General features: G+C 32.2%; 1 protein-coding gene across 4 annotated transcripts in view; it reads right to left on the bottom strand.

The window, feature by feature from the left end:
* Positions 1-16,789, bottom strand: part of LOC114343583 (anion exchange protein 2) — a 732,215-nt gene that overhangs the window by 249,788 nt on the left and 465,638 nt on the right. For all 4 annotated transcript variants that reach the window (XM_050650923.1, XM_050650925.1, XM_050650926.1 and 1 more), the window contains 2 exons: positions 11,530-11,706; positions 622-732 (listed from right to left, as the gene is read on the bottom strand). In XM_050650923.1, coding sequence (XP_050506880.1) covers positions 622-732; positions 11,530-11,706 — 288 coding nt within the window. The remainder of the gene's footprint in view (positions 1-621; positions 733-11,529; positions 11,707-16,789) is intronic.

Genomic DNA, 16,789 nt, shown 5'->3' with positions numbered 1-16,789 from the left:
TCTTGTTAAGTTTACTATTTTTATTGGGTATAAGGCACAATTATTTTACTTTAAATGAGTTTATTTGCCATTTCGTAACGGGCAGCTCTTTTACCGAGTCCCTATAAAAATTGGGATTGATTGTGATTGTATGAATGCATAAGAAAATGAACATAAATTTCAGATTTTTCAAATTGGAAAGATTAAAGTATATGCATTCAGGCATGTGTAAGCAATTCCCATGTGAGAGAATTGTTTAAACATTGTGTTTAACTAAAATAATACCCCAATAATAATTTAATTAGAACGTAAATAAATATTTGGGTAGGTTTAAGGGAACACAACCTCCATACAATTTTTATCGGGTGCACAAACACTGAACACTGTTATTTTGTTTAATGTTTCTGCCATAAGAAAGCCATATATCCATTTTCAATATAAAGTCTCTTAACAGTTTTCGATATATTGGAAAAATCGATTTTCATTGTGCAACTTCAAAGGCTATAACTTTTTTTCTGTGCACATTTGTACTAAGGTAAGTTAGGTGTAATCGAACTATTTTTGGTACCAGAATATGGGATATAATTTATGACCTACCTTTTTGTAACATCCTGTATAATTAGTAAAATTTTTATAACTTACCAAACTTTTCAGGCTCGGCTATCGGGGCTGTTGGTGAATCTGTAATGGAACTTTTTGGTGTATCCAGATCACCCTTCTGATATGGTGCAACCCAACCAACTTGCTTAGGCTCTGTAACACAAAAAGAAAATAGATAAAATTACGAGAAATGCCTTACAAAATCATAAATGATTGATCCTAAGTTTGCAAAACTGTTAGACTTATGTAGTATGTATGTAGATCAGCATGCTAAAACAGATCAGCATGCAAAATCCGAGGAAAATGAAATATGGGATGACGAAAATATCCTGGCCAAATAAGGACTTAAGGGAATGGTTCGAATGCAGTAGTGCAGAACTATTTATGTAGAGCGGCAGTCAACAGGGTCCGAATAACCATGATGATTTCCAGCCTTCGATAGAAGATGGAACTTAAGAAGAAATAATTAATTAATGCTCTTATACCTCTTGTAATTTTGTTTGTAGGGTTATCACAGTTGCCGAGAAATGTAAATTTAAAAAAAGAATGTCGTTTAGCCCCCATATAAATACAATATTTAACTTAATCATGCCACAACAAAAATATACTCACAGACAAAAATATTGCATATGCATGTGGAATGAAATTTTTTGTGTTGTTTTCCTTAGCCTCCCAGTATCATAGGAATAGGATATTTTTTCCGAATGCGATGTTTTAAAGTAGCATATAAATGCTATAATCGGATTTAAATCTGATCTAGGCTTTATGCTGGCCAGTACAATTTTTAAATTGAATCTCATCAAGGTAAGTCTTCACTATGGTAGCGATATGAAGACGTGCATTAACACCAATATGTCATCTTCAATATGTCTTTCAAATGGGAAAATATGATCTTCTTAAATGTTTTCAATGTACATATCAGTTGGCATTCGCCTAATCACCTCCACATGTTCGGTATGTCCTTTCAAAACAATACCGCTGCGTAGCACAATGCCGCCACCACAAAAGCCAACGCTCTGTATGAGGTTACAACTGACATACTGTTCGCCAACTCTTCTGTAGACGACTTTTTGTAAATTTTGCTTCCATATGATGAACGCTATTCCAGATGTAATCTCATACAGAGATAGCCGCATCATATTCTAGTCCAATCAGAGAGTGCAGCAAGCACCTCTACCGGTTTCGAAACTTATTAGTCTCTCATCAGGAGGCACATATGCTGCTCTCTCTGATCCAACCAAAACAAACCCTGGCGTGCAGTAACGGATTGAAACGAACGAAATGGTATAGATGCCCTAGCGGCAACTGCTAGCAAAAGACTAAGTTTTCACTCTGATGGCATATAAAACAACGTAATGTTCGAAACTTTAACATTCTCGTTGGAACTTTACCGCGCTGAGCAGATGGGACGTGAATTGTAAATTGTAAAATTCCCTCATCTTCCTTAGTCTCTGCATCCGTTATGGCTTGCAAATTGTAGAAGCCTCGGAGGTGTTACCAGAGAAGGTTCCCAATGTTTTCAGTCTGGTGGGATATAGAGTAACGTTACGTTGTTTTATATGCCATCAGAGTGAAAACTTAATCTTTTAATTTAAAAATATTAGTGATACCGAAAATCTCAAATAGTAAAAATATAGGTTTTGCTATTGTAAATATTTTGGACTTTTTGCTTTCCTGAAGACAAAAGTTGATTATGAAAAGATATGGCTGTTCAAAATGCATACACTCGGACTGGTGACTCTTTTAAGCCTATTTAACTACAGCTTTTTTTTTTTAAATAAGCACTCTGAACCATTGAGTCTTACAGATCTTATAAAAAAAATACATAAGTAAAGTAATTTGTGAAGTGGTAACGATTAATTTCATTTCGGATTCTAATACCAACAAAAAAAGGGATCAACATTATTTTGATCGTAACTTACTTTTCATGTAAGAAACTTTTTAGAAAAGAAAAATTAAGCTTTTTTTAAATACTTTTAAAAAGTTGAAATCACTCTTACCCGAAAAGTTATTTTTTGGTTATTTTATGTTGAAATATTCGATTTGGAATTTGACGATTAAGAAACCACTTTGTATTAGCTGCAACTCTGCTTCTACAGAGTCTACAGACTTTATATATACACCATTTGTTTACAAGCTATATTTTTGCTAATAGTCTTTTTTTGATAAAATATTTACTTTTTGAGTTATTTGCGAAAAAGCGCCTGAAAATGTGTTTTATGTACAAAAATAAACATTTTTACTCGCAAATAACTCGAAAACTAATGACTTAGTGACAAAAAAGTATAAAAAAAGAATGTGTGTGTACTTTGTACGCACGTAAGAAGTTATACTTCTATTATATGATTTAAACGAAATTAATATATTTTTTATTTATATTTTGTTTAAATATTAAACTAATTTATACTTACTACTTCTCAAACATTTTTATTAGAACAGTGCCAAAAATTAAAATAATAAAAGAATAAAACACACACAAACACATTAAACAAGCCACAAATGATGTCTGAACATTAATTGTCGAAAATTTTTTTAACTAAATACGTATTTTCTGAAAATACAATTATATAATAAATATACTTACAATCATAAAATGTATTAAAAAAAAAACAAAAAAGAAAGTTTCTATTGGGACTCGAACCAGCGCTGATAAGAGCGGTTGGTATTGGAATTCATTCGCCTTCTCCGCTTAGCCACGGGCACTACGTGTCATTATTTACGAAGATCGACTAACTAAACGGATTAAACTTGTGATATTTTGATATTTTGAAAATTGATCAAATTATTTTAATTTTGAATTGAAATGATTTAGAATTGAAAAAATACAACAAAACATAGAGTAAAAAAACAATATATTAGGTGAATATTGATAGAAATTTTGATGGTAATCAAATTATATAAATAAAAGTATTACATACTATGTATTTTGGCAGATCAAATAGGTAGGTTTATACCCATGATACATTAACAATTATTACGTACCTGTTGCTTTTAAAAACTATTTAAAAGTCACTAAAATATTATAAACTTTTTTGTTTCTGTCCTCACAACAATAAAACTAATATATTATACATTTGTTTACCTTTACCTCCAAACCACAGCTGCCATATCGGATAATTTTTGACATGTCATTTGAACATCCAATCAGAACAAAGTTATAATGCGCATGCGCTGGGCTGATAGGTTTTAACATATAAAAAAATCACCCTCTATCGCCGGTAAAGAAGTATAACTTCAAAAAAAGTTGCTTAGAATTAGTTAGTTCATCAAATTCAGGTACTTGTGTAGTTCAAAATGTCCCCGTCAAATTAGAAACAAAAGAAGCAAAAGCGGGCCCGTGCGGGGCCCGTGCCCTGGTTCCGTGGAACCCGCGGAACCATGCTCAGTACGCCACTGCTATGGAGTGGTATTTCTTGTAAAGGAGATACCGAACTTGTGGAGGTGATAGGGTGAATGACAGCTGATATGTACATTAAAAACATTTTCGGCGATCATGTTTTGCCATTTTCCAGCCATATTGGATAACATATTCGTGTTAATGCATCATGACGCAGGTCTTTATCTCGGTTGAATAGTGAATGCTTCCCTTGGTGAGATTCAATCTTTAAATTTTATTGGCCACCATATAGCCCATATTAAATTTAAATCCGATTATACCATTTATATGATACATTAAAACATTGCATTCGGAAAAGATCTTATTTCTATGACACTGGGGGCAGCACAAAAAATTTTATTTCACACGTTAATTTCAAAATATGCAATATTTTTTTCTTTGAGTGTAGTTTAAAACCTATTTAAACATGCATTTTATTTCCTAAATACTAATGAGAGTAAATTCAAGTTCCTTGGGGATAATTCATAAAAGGATAAGCACGCGTTTTTAACCATTTTATTTTATTTGATTATAATAACTTCCTTTAGGCTCTGTATCCTCTTAGCTTAGAGTGAATAAGTTAATCACCAGAACGAATTACTCGCTTGAGAAAAACCCGCTTATAGCCTTTGTTTTATAGTGTACTTAAGTTTAGCCAACCCTTATATATCAAATTGTGTTTTAATTGTGTATTTTCTGGGAATTCACAGATGTGTTTATTGTCTTTTCATGTATTTATTCTTCTCATTAACGTGATTTATATCTTTGCAAGTGAGATAAATGAGCGTTACTTTTATACATGTGAATAGGTCTATTTATTCTTCTTAGCCTTATCCAATACAATTTGATATTAGGATTTGTAAGTCTACTTGCAATACAATATCAAATTAATATAGGCTTAGTACTGGGATAATTTGTGACATGGATTATGCCTGGTGGAACAACCGCTAAGGGAGCGTTCAAGTATTACGTAACGCGATTTTTGAAGATTTTTAACCCCCCCCCCTACGTAACGCACTCTTAAGGGAGTTTACCTATTGCGTAACGCAATTTTTTAAGATTTTTGACCCCCCCCCAACCTGCGTTACGTAATACTTGAACGGTCCCTAACCAAATTGATCATGTCTTGATCATACAAGATTTGAAGATCCGAAGAGGAGAATATTGTGGATCTGATAACTGCAGGGTACAAGTCTAAAAAGAAGACTGGAGGGAAATTTGGTAGACATGAGAACTTGGAGAAGATACATTGTTTGGAGGAAGCCACGGCTCGAGTTCGAATGTTGTACAGTTGAAGATGGAGATTGGTCCAATTTATATTTTCACAAATCAACAACAGTTGTAACATTATCACTTTTAAAGAACTCGTAACATGAAGTAACTACAGGGTGTTAGTAAATAAGTACGAAAAATTTTAAGGGCTAATTCTACATGAAAAATTAATACCAGTTTGCTCTATAAACATATGTCTGCAAATCCTTAGTTTCCGAAATACGGGGTGTTGATTTCAAATTGCCAATTTATTTATTGCTCTAAGACCAGTTGAGCTATGGAAATGAAATTTTTTGAGTTTTAGGAGGTAGTTATTACGAATTTTTTGACATACAATTTAGAATTTTGTATTCATCATTGGCGCGCCTACGGGCAATGGTCTGAATTTTTTTAAAGAAAAAAATAGTACGCCACTGAGATATTTCGAATTAAAAATTATTTTTAAATTCCACGTCTAATTTATGATAAAAAACCTTTCCTGTCTTTTTTTCATATGATGCACCGTTTTTATGCAGAAAAATAAAACATCTTGGCGCGTATTTTTCATTTCTTAATACATCATCAAGAACTATCCAATATAATAATACTAAACTAGAACAATAACAGAAAATATTACTAATAAGATTTCAACTAGGTGAAAAGCTGCAAGAAATGTTTAAAATGATCTTTACAGATAACAGAAGAATTATATATTCATCATTGGCGCGCGTACGGGTAATGGTCTGAATTTTTTGAAGAAAAAAATAGTACGCCCATGAGATATGTCAAACTAAAAATCATTTTTGAATTCCTCGTTCAATTTACGACAAAAATCTTTCTTTCCTTTTTTTCATACGAGGCGCCGTTTTTATACAAAAAAATAAAACATCTTAACGCTTACCAAGTATTTGAGGTAGTTTCCATATGCATAGAAACTTAGTTCAAATACTTTGTAAACGTTAAGATGTTTAATTTTTTTGCATAAAAATGGCGCCGCATATGAAAAAAAGGCAAGAAAGATATTTCGTCATCAATTGAACGAGCAATTCCAAAATGATTTTTAGTTTGACATATCTCAGTGGCGTACTATTTTTTTCTTCAAAAAATTCAGACCATTACCCGTACGCGCGCCAATGATGAATATAAAATTTTTCTGTTACCTGTAAAGGAGATCATTTTACACATTTCTTGCAGCTTTGCACCTAGTTGAAATGGTATTAGTAATATTTTCTGTTATTGTTCTAGTTTAGTATTATTATATTGGATAGTTCTTGATGATGTATTAAGAAATGAAAAATATGCGCCAAGATGTTTTATTTTTCTGCATAAAAACGGTGCATCATATGAAAAAAAGGCAAGAAAGGTTTTTTATCATAAATTAGACGTGGAATTTAAAAATAATTTCTAATTCGAAATATCTCAGTGGCGTACTATTTTTTTCTTTAAAATAATTCAGACCATTGCCCGTAGGCGCGCCAATGATGAATACAAAATTCTTAATTGTATGTCATAAAATTCGTAATAACTACCTCTTAAAACTCACCATATTTCATTTTCACAGCTCAACTGGTCTTAGAGCAATAAATAAATTGGCAGTTTGAAATAAAAATTTCAACACCCCGTATTTCCGAAACTAAGCATTTGCGGACATATGTTTATAGAGCAAACTGGAATTAATTTTTCATGTAGAATTAGCCCTTAAAATTTTTCATACTTATTTACTAACACCCTGTAAGTAAAAGGTATATTTAATATAATTTTAAAAATCCCAATGGATTAAATAAAATAGGTTCATTCAGAACGTTTTCGGATCTATCAGTCCATCATCAGTGAATTCGTGAATACTTGCTAACTAGCCCCAGAACCAAACAATGGTTGTACTTAAAATTCGATCTACTTACATTACAGTATTGTGAAATTGAATAGGCTAAACGCCGATGTTATAAGAATACTTCCGGGAACATGGTAAGACTCTAAACGAGAATCCTGACAACCACCTTGGGCCAACGAGGTCTTCCAAGTGTTTAGGCGTTTTTGCAAGGCGTTTAGCCTATCCAATTTCAAAATACTCTAATGTAGATCGAATTTTAAGTACAACCATTGTTTGGTTCTGAATGAAACTATTTTATTTAATCCATTGGGATTTTTAAAATTTTATTAAATATACCTTTTACATAGAAGTGGTTTTACTTCATGTTTTTTTAACTATATGGTATACAGCCAACCCAGGGAACTACCCCTTTTAGATTATCACTTTTCTTCTTTTTGTAGTTGTTAATTAACTTGGTAACGTTTGCACCTGAGGATGGGCTGTAAGTAAATAGGCTATATGCCAATCGTGTCATTGGTGGAGGAGCCCTGTTATTCCTTAAACTTATAGGAAAACGTCAATTCTGATCATCTTTGACGCTTTTTCTATTGGAGGCGCGACTGCTCGTCTGTTCGTGACGAATTTTGTTAAAAGCTGATAAGGATCTATTCGAGACCTGTTCGAAATATGTTCAAGGCTGACCAGGACCTGTCCGAGTTTAAAGTTGACCAGGTCACAGTATAAAGAGGGACAGTAGAACCACTCTCCGAAAAATTGGAAGTAAAATCTGTAGTCGCGCATGGCGACCGCGCAATGTTGGCAGTCGCTTTTGCCCCACTCTCGCATAGAAACGTACGGCTTTTAACAGGGAAAACCCGCATCCACCACTGGTGAATTACCAATTGCGTACTGCCTGTATTACTTCCTGAGATCAAAGCACCGACAGAAGAGTGATTTTACTGTGGAACCTCTATATACTGTGACCAGGTCTAACTCGTGATCAGCTTCGAACAAAATTCGTCACGATAAGGCGAGCCTCCAGCAGAAAAAGAGTCAAAACCTTAGCTTTTTGAAGTTAACTTCTTTAGGTGCGATTGGGAGTGAATTTTTATTATTCTGCGCGCATGCTCACACATACAGTATGGAGTTCGTTCTTAAATCCAAAGAATAATATACTTTCTCTTAACGTCTATATTCTTTGCTAAATCTTTTAAGTTATGGGTACATTCCATGTCAAATCACTCAGGCAAAAAATTTTGGATCTCCGATTTGTCTGAAAATTGGTATATAGCTTCTACGGGACGTAAAAATAAAATATTTAAGGTCAAAAAATTTTCTTCTTCTTTTTTTCTCAAAATGTTATTTTATGCGATTTTACAGTGATTTGGTGTTTATTTATACAAATTTGCATTTTCTATCGTAAAGTATCAATGGAAAACATAATATTTTAATAGAAGGGACTCAAAAATGTCATTATATGGCATTATAACAAGTTACTTTGATTCAAAACAAGTTTTTGATCAAATTTTATAGTGAAGAAAACGTTAAAATACCGTTTTTACATTTTTCTCCATTCCCAAAATACATCATAATCGATTTGGCTGAAAATTTGCCCACAGATAGACAAAACATAGGACTTTAAGTGGTGAGAAGGATTTGAATTATATTACAATACCAAAAAAGTTACATGCAGTAATATCAGACTCAAAAGTATATATTAGTCCAGTCGGGATAGCATTTGACCTTGAATGCCGAGCTGCCCAAAATTTTATTTTTCTGATCTTTAGGGGAGTCAATAGTAACCTAAATTTAAAATCACGAATGAATTCCTCCGTTACGTTAGCAGCCATCTTGATTTTAAAGGAGAACCTGTTTTGCTCAATATCTCCGCCATTTTTAAATTTTCGACAAAAATGGTAGGAACTGAAATTGTTCCAAATAAATCGTATTTACAATTATTACAATTTCTTTTTAACAATTTTTGTCGTGAGGTCGATATTTTCGAGTTAATTGTACTTACAGTAGACGCCTATATTTTTGACTATAATATTGCATGTAACTTTTTTGGTACTGTAATATAATTCAAATTTACGTCCCGTAGAAGCTATATACCAATTTTCAGACAAATCGGAGGTCCAAAATTTTTTTTGCTCCAAAATTAAGTGATTTGAAATGGAATGGCCCTATGTATATATCAGTCCAAAAAAGGCGTGGAAAGAATATATTAGTGTTTTTAGTAAATATATTATTTATTATAATTTTTGGTCCTTGGATTTGTCTTCCCCGGGAGCAAGATAATACGTATTATTAAAAAATCCACAAGGAAATGAAAAATTTTTCCTGTAGTTGGCTGTATACCATCAATCACAAAAATTGGAAAAATTCTTTGTAAAAGGTATAAAATTTATTAAAAATCCCTTTAAGGGCTACATCACAACAAAACGTTTTCGAATTTATAAAAAATCATCATCAGTGTTAGACAGATTGGATGCCAGCTGAGCCACTAAAGAAATATTCGGGTAAAAACCCTTTAAATATAATATGGATGCATTAAAGGTGCATACTTAAATAAAATACATTAGGATGGATACATGGCAACAAGGATAATGCCCTTAGGTAAGGTATTGAATTTCCCAACACGTGGGATGCAAATTGAGTTGTTTACATTCCAATGACTTAATGGCAACTGAATGTAAACAACTCAATTTGCATCCCACGTGTTGGGAAATTCAATACCTTACCTAAGGGCATTACCGTTGTTGCCATGTATCCATCCTAAGGCATTTTTTTGATGCAACACTGATGATGATTTTTTATAAAATCGAAAACGTTTTATTGTGATGTAGCCCTTAAAGGGATTTTTAATAAATTTTATACCTTTTACAAAGAATTTTTCCAATTTTTGTATTATTAAAACATTTTTATAATTATTTATACTTCACTTCGTCTATTTGTTACCGTGATTTGTCATAATGTCTGAGAAACCGTATAAACAGTGAGGTCATGGAGTCGGGGGACATTGAATTGACTACAGATCGAGAGGCCCCGGGTTCAAATGCGGACAACTGCTGTCTTTTTTTCTTTTTTTTTTTTTTTAATTTTTGGATTTTTCTAAAGTGGTAAGTATTAAAATTAGTTTAATATTTAAATAAAATAAAAATAAACTGTTTAAAGCAGCGTTTTCCAAACTTATTTTTCTGTGGCCCGGTTATTTTTGTGCGTATCCTTCGTGACCCACACATTTTTTTGTATACCCTGGTATGTGTGTACAAGAAAACATATAGTTATTTAAATATTTATTATAGTTTTATATATTTTAATAAAGAATCATTAGCTCAAACAAAAATGTAATAAAACAAATGAGAAGTATGAAGTTGTTTCTGGTTAACTAAAAAATTAACGTTTGGAGGAAAAAAATATTAATATTATCCTCAGGTCCTTCCAAACGATTTCTATATGTATTTATTTTTGAGGAAAATCAGTATTGAAAACCCCGCGTCACACCTATAGGTCGTAACAAAAGAAAGTAGAAATTTTTTCCTGCTTTTCCTGCAAAAACTGGGTACTCCTGGCGGCAAGGCAGGCAATAATCTATCAGTGGTAATCATCTAAATCAGGAAGGACTGTCTCGGATTCTCTGTCCATTGTAATTGGTTTCCTTATCCATACTTTGTTGCTGTCGATGGGGGAATATTCCTTCAGATTTGCCGCCAGAACAGGTGTTCCTTGAAAGCTACTGATATCTCATCCTAAGATGAATTCACGTTATACTCTTTCTGTAGTTCTGTTAGCTGTTTAAAAGCTTTGTAATTTCCTGCTTGCGTCCGACGTGTCCTCAAATTAAGTTTTGATGTTGCAGCTTCCATCTTCTCTTGTACTCTAAATGCACTTACATTGCTACCTTGTAATGTCATATTTACATTGTTCAAGAAGTCAAAAATATCACAAAGATAGCGGTGGCGTCAGTCAGAGCGCGGCCTTAAAATGCAAGATGTGAGACAGCGAGACGACGCGACCCGGCATTTTTCTTTCGTGGACCGGTACCGGGTCGCGACCCACCATTTGGGAAACGCTTGTTTAAAGTATTTTATTTCGTTGAAATCATATAATAGACGTATAACTTCTTACGTGCGTATAAAGTACACACACATTCTTTTTTCTTGACGTTTTCCCATAAGAAATAACATGGGGCGCCTCCACCAATGACACGATAGGCACGTATAGCCTATTTACTGCTGAATTTGTAAAGCCCAAAACTGGTACCATTTGTAAGTAAGTCATTCTGTTTTTTTTTCTTTTTGCGCTATGAAAATGGACTCATACTTGCAATCAATTCATCTCTCAAACTGGTACGTTTCATTGAGAGAAACTGTGGCATTTGTAATTTTTCAATATTTTATGAACACTCTGTAGATAACTATAATTATGCGTTGTACTGGCATAAAATACAATTTATATACAGATTTATACAATTAAATCACGAAACGTTTAGATATAGATTCATCTTCCTTACCTGTATTATTGGCCGTATTGGGTTGTTTAAATTCCAAAGTGGGTGATTCGGTAATAGAGCCCCTAGGGGTTCCTAGGTCGGATACGGCCGGAGTCGTTGGCTGGGAAATGCGGCGTTTCATCGACTTTGAGCTGAGTTTGAGGGGCGAATACATATGTCGGTAGTCCTGTCGATGCTCTGAAATAGATATTCCTTATATTAGTATTAGTGACATAATACAGTTTGACAAACTTAGCTGGATAAGTGTGCCAGATATCGATATACATATTAGAGCTTAAACAAGTACTGTATTAGATTATAAACTAAGTGTAGTGTATGTCATATGTTGTCATTTTGCAACAGAATTAAGGATTAATCAGCTTTTTGATGACTGACGTTGATGAGTTACACTAATTCAAGACAGAAATTGGTAAAGTCGCGGTACTATATATTGTAGAACGCTTTAAAGGCGGAAAAATTTGAAACCTTGATTGATCTTGATTACAATCGACAGGATAAGCCGTTTTAGTAAAATAAGCATCTTAGTTGGGAAGCAGGTGGTTAATAGAGTGTAGAATGTTGTTTTGCATTCAGATTAAAAAATTTTGTTCGACATGATGTTATCAAAATACTAAGGTCCCTGTAAGGTGAAATGTAAATAAAAAATGGTCAAAATTAACTTTAGCACATACGATATGTCCTGGTTTAACGGTATATACTATCAAGCTCTGTATTTTCTCCTTGTTATGAGATTAAGATGCCTCTTATTAATTAGATTAATTAATTAATTATTTTAATTGCTACTCATGAAACAAAACCAAAATTTAATAAAATTTTTCAATAAAAACATATTCTCAGGGCTAATTGATTGTATGTATTACATTTATTTTGTGGCTTCTAGTATTTCTCGTTGCTTGCTTTATCCAGGACAAAACAGGGAACATAAATATACTCAAAAAGTCATATAAATTTTATAACTACTATTTATTTATATACTATACCATAAATATAAAAAAATCAAATTTATTCTCAACTTTATTCTGTTGTAAAATTTCTTATCTAATCATAAAAAACCTTTAATTCTATTATCTCCTTTTGTGAATCAAATTCATTCAATTGAATCGGTAGATTGTTCTTATTATTATTATAAAAAGAAAACAAATTTTAATTTCCACTTTTTAAATCGATTACTTATATTTTCTATAAATTTATGAATGAATAAATTATGGTGTAATACTATTAAGTTGACGTGGCTTTCCAAAAAAAAACCAAATATAGTATGCAATACAAAACAACTCTTTCTTTTCACAAATAATGTGACTAACCTTTGCCGACGTCCATATTTCTTCTGCTGGATTGTGTTGTCCTTAATTTTACCACAACGTGCTCCTCGGATTCTGCAAACTGTAATTCTCCTTCAAACTGTTAAAAAAAACAGCACTCGTTCAAATTCTCTCCTCAAATTAAAATCTCTGACTCGATAAAAACAATATCAATCTTTAAAATCTAAAGATTTTTTCCCTCAGCTAGGTATGCTGATTCAAAGTTTATATAATACTGCTACTCGTTACTGACAGAAACTGGAATCTTTTCGGACACAAGGAGTTTGTACTTCTCGACTTGATCTCGTTTTCGTCTCACACGAATCTGCTTCCACGGTCACCAAATTAACACACTTTGCATAAATACACTACTTTCAAACTCTCTTCCCCTTCCATCGCTCTCATATCCAACCACAAGCATTCTCCGCACATCATATGCCTACTTTATTTTCTTAAGAAAAAGTAGTATTGTATACAAAATTTCTTTCTTGTCAATTTGTAGGAGATATTAAAATTAATTTTATTTACAATCTAAAAAAACCCTCTATCCTAAACTAAACAAAAATGTTTACCATCGTTTCTTTCTAGGAAACCATTTAGGAAGCACTGTCTATTGTTCAATCAACCGCGGTATACATTAACTTTCTAAACAACCGTTGTAAAAACTTTACCACTAAAATTTTACTCTTCCGCGAAACAGTTCTTACAGCTAAATTATTTTATTTACAAAATTTGACCATATACAGGGTCATGAAAATCTACGGTCTCGTGGTCTTTGACATAAAATTCGAGTTCAATTCTCGGCACCAACAACGACATTTTCATTTCTAAAAATAATACGAGCCATTCATAGAGCTTCGGAGGGTACGTTAAGCGGTCGGTCCCCCTGGGCTAGTGTGTACATCGACTATAGTTACTTGAAACAGGGTTAAAGATGTAAATAGCGCCGGAACCTGTCCGAAAGGATCTCCCAGGCAAAAATGCCAATTATTATTATTATAGTGACGTAATATAGTTTGACAAACTTAGCTGGATAAGTGTGCCAGATATCGATATACTATATGTACACGCCAATTAGACCGAAATCATTAGACCGAAAGCAGTAGACCGAACTTATTATAGGCTATTAATTATGTACTATAGAAAGGAACTACAACGTTAACGGGGTTTTATTATTTAATATGGTCAATGAATCTCTATATATGAAAAAACGGCGGAGTGCTACCATTTAAAGGGGTCCGTTTTTGAGAAATGGGTGAATTAGTCCCTGGGCACAGCTTACATTAGGGTGAGTTCTATGCACTTTTGGTACAAACATACCTACATAAAAATTGTTCCTGGTTAAATTTCCTATCTAAATATAACTTTTTAAAGTCAAAGATACTTTTTTTACAAAAATATATTCAAAAGAAAAAGCACAAAGAAACCCAAAAGAAAGAAATTTTGTTTTTTGTCCCATAACTTTTGTCCACGGGGATATAGGTATAGACATTGCTTCACAGAAAAAAAACTTACATATTTTCTCTTTAAAATGATGTTTGGTAGAGGTCATTAAGATTTACAGTTTTCAAAATATGATTTTTCAAAATTCGCCACTCGAAGCAATTTTGGGCAATTTTCCTTGTTATTTCGCAAATATTGTTCTGTAATTTTTTCTACGTAACTTTAGGCATATGCAATGGTACATGTAATAGGAATAGAAATCAATTATCTTTAACATGTTCTACTATATAATGTTGTACGACTTCTTTTAAAGAGGTTATCTTTTTCAAGATTTTATACTTTTAACGAGTTTTTATATTTTTTACCATTATTTTTTAAATTTCCCATTATAACTTTTTTTCTTCTACATTTAAGTATATATTATATAATAAAAAAGAAAGCTTATTCTGTTTACTTTAAAATGGTGTATTATAAAAAATTCTAGAATTATTTTTGAATAAGATGCTTTTTCAAAATGTAATAAGTACTTGCAACGATTTTTGATGTTAGGATTATTTTTTAAATTTCTCATTATAACTTTTTTATGTGATTATGTGTTATGATTGAATCTTATTTTTTATAGGTAATACTTTGAATCCACTTGACTCGGCCGGGCAAACTTCAAAATATGGATTAATTCCAATATTTACTGTCAAAGCTCCTGCACCACAAGATTTGCTGGAAAAAATAGCATGTAAATGTACCAAAGGATGTACAAAAAACTGCGGTTGTAGGAAGATAGGAATTAGTTGTTCAATATTCTGCAAAGGGTGCATGTGCATGGGTACTAATTGTGGGAACTCTAAGATAACTGAGGTGTCAGAGGAAGATATTGAAGCTAATGCTAACGAAGAGGTGGACTTTGATTTTGAAAATTTTTTAAATGTCAACGTTTAAGTAATTTTAACTAAAGTGATGTTTTCTAAGACTTATGTTTATGTAATTTTTGTAAAAGAAATAATTTTAAATAATACAGGTAAAAAAATATCAAAGAATCACTCGGTTTCCATTATTTAAATATAGATGATACACCATTTTAAAGAACAGAAAGTAAGCCCTCTTTATTGAGCAATTTATGTATATTCATGTACAAGAAAAAAAAGTTATATTGAAAAATTTCAAAAATAATCATAAAAAATGTAAAAAATATATTTTTTTATATTAGGTATTATATAATATATAATATAATAATATATTATATATACTATATATAATATAATATTATATAAAAATATTATTTTATTTTTATATATTATAAAAAATCGTTAAAAAGTCGTACGTTATACATAGACCATTTTAAAGGTAACTGATTTCTATTCGTATTACGTGTACCATTGCATATACCTAAAGTTACGTAGAAAAAAGTTACAGAACAATATTTGCGAAATAACAAGGAAAATTGCCCAAAATTGCTGTGAGTGGAGAACTTTGAAAAATCATATTTCAAAAACTATAAATCCCGATTACCTCTACTGAACAATATTTTAAAGAAGAAATATGTAGGTTTTTTTCTGTAAAGCAATGTCTATACCTATATCCTCGTGGACAAAAGTTATGGGACAAAAGTTATGGGGCAAAAAACAACATTTCTTTCTTTTGGGTTTCTTTGTGCTTTTTCTTTTGAATATATTTTCGTAAAAAAAGTATCATTGACTTTAAAAAGTGATATTTAGATACGAAATTTAACCACGAATAATTTTTATGTAGATATGTTTGTACCAAAAGTGCATAGAACTCACCCTAATGTAACCTATGCCCAGGGACTAATTCACCCATTTCTCAAAAACGCACCGCTTTAAATGGTAGCACTCCGCGGTTTTTTTATATATAGATGTCCATTGACCATATGAAATAATAAAACCCCGTTAACGTTGTAGTTCCTTTTAGCTATCTTATTTTGAATATAATCAATAGCCTATTAGACCGAAAAGCACTTTACCGAAACCTCACTAGACCGAACAGCATTAAACCGAAATGGTACATAAATTAAAAAAGATATCAGTAAATTATGCTAAGATTTTGTATATCAGTCTTTTTGTTTATTGTATATATTTTTTTGTATTCTTTTATATATAGACTGTGTGAATTGTTATTCTGTACAGTCTGATATGAAATAATTTTCATCCGTTAACAAATTAGTGAAGGTAAAAATAAATTAAGGGTAGAGTGTAGAGATGTTGAAAAAGTATCTATTCGTTACAAAGTACTCGTTACTTACGAATACCGAAAGTAACGATTACTATACAGAGAGGCAAATCGTTACTTTGATTACTCTGATTACTTCATTACTTCGTACCAATCGTATCCCAGCGAGTAACGGACGGGACCGGTATTTTACGAGTGTTATCGAATATCGTTATCGTGAGGGTGAGGAGAAGATAGGATGAAACAGAGTGAGGTATAATGGTATACGTAAAATATGTAATGTATGTCATTAACAAAGATCGAATGCGAGAACCCTATATTTTTTCTTCTTC

Source organism: Diabrotica virgifera, chromosome 5 (genome assembly GCF_917563875.1).
Source record: "Diabrotica virgifera virgifera chromosome 5, PGI_DIABVI_V3a".
NCBI classification, from domain to species: Eukaryota; Metazoa; Arthropoda; class Insecta; order Coleoptera; family Chrysomelidae; genus Diabrotica; species Diabrotica virgifera.
The sequence above is the reverse complement of the archived record's forward strand: the minus strand, read 5'-3'. Positions and strand labels throughout refer to the sequence as shown.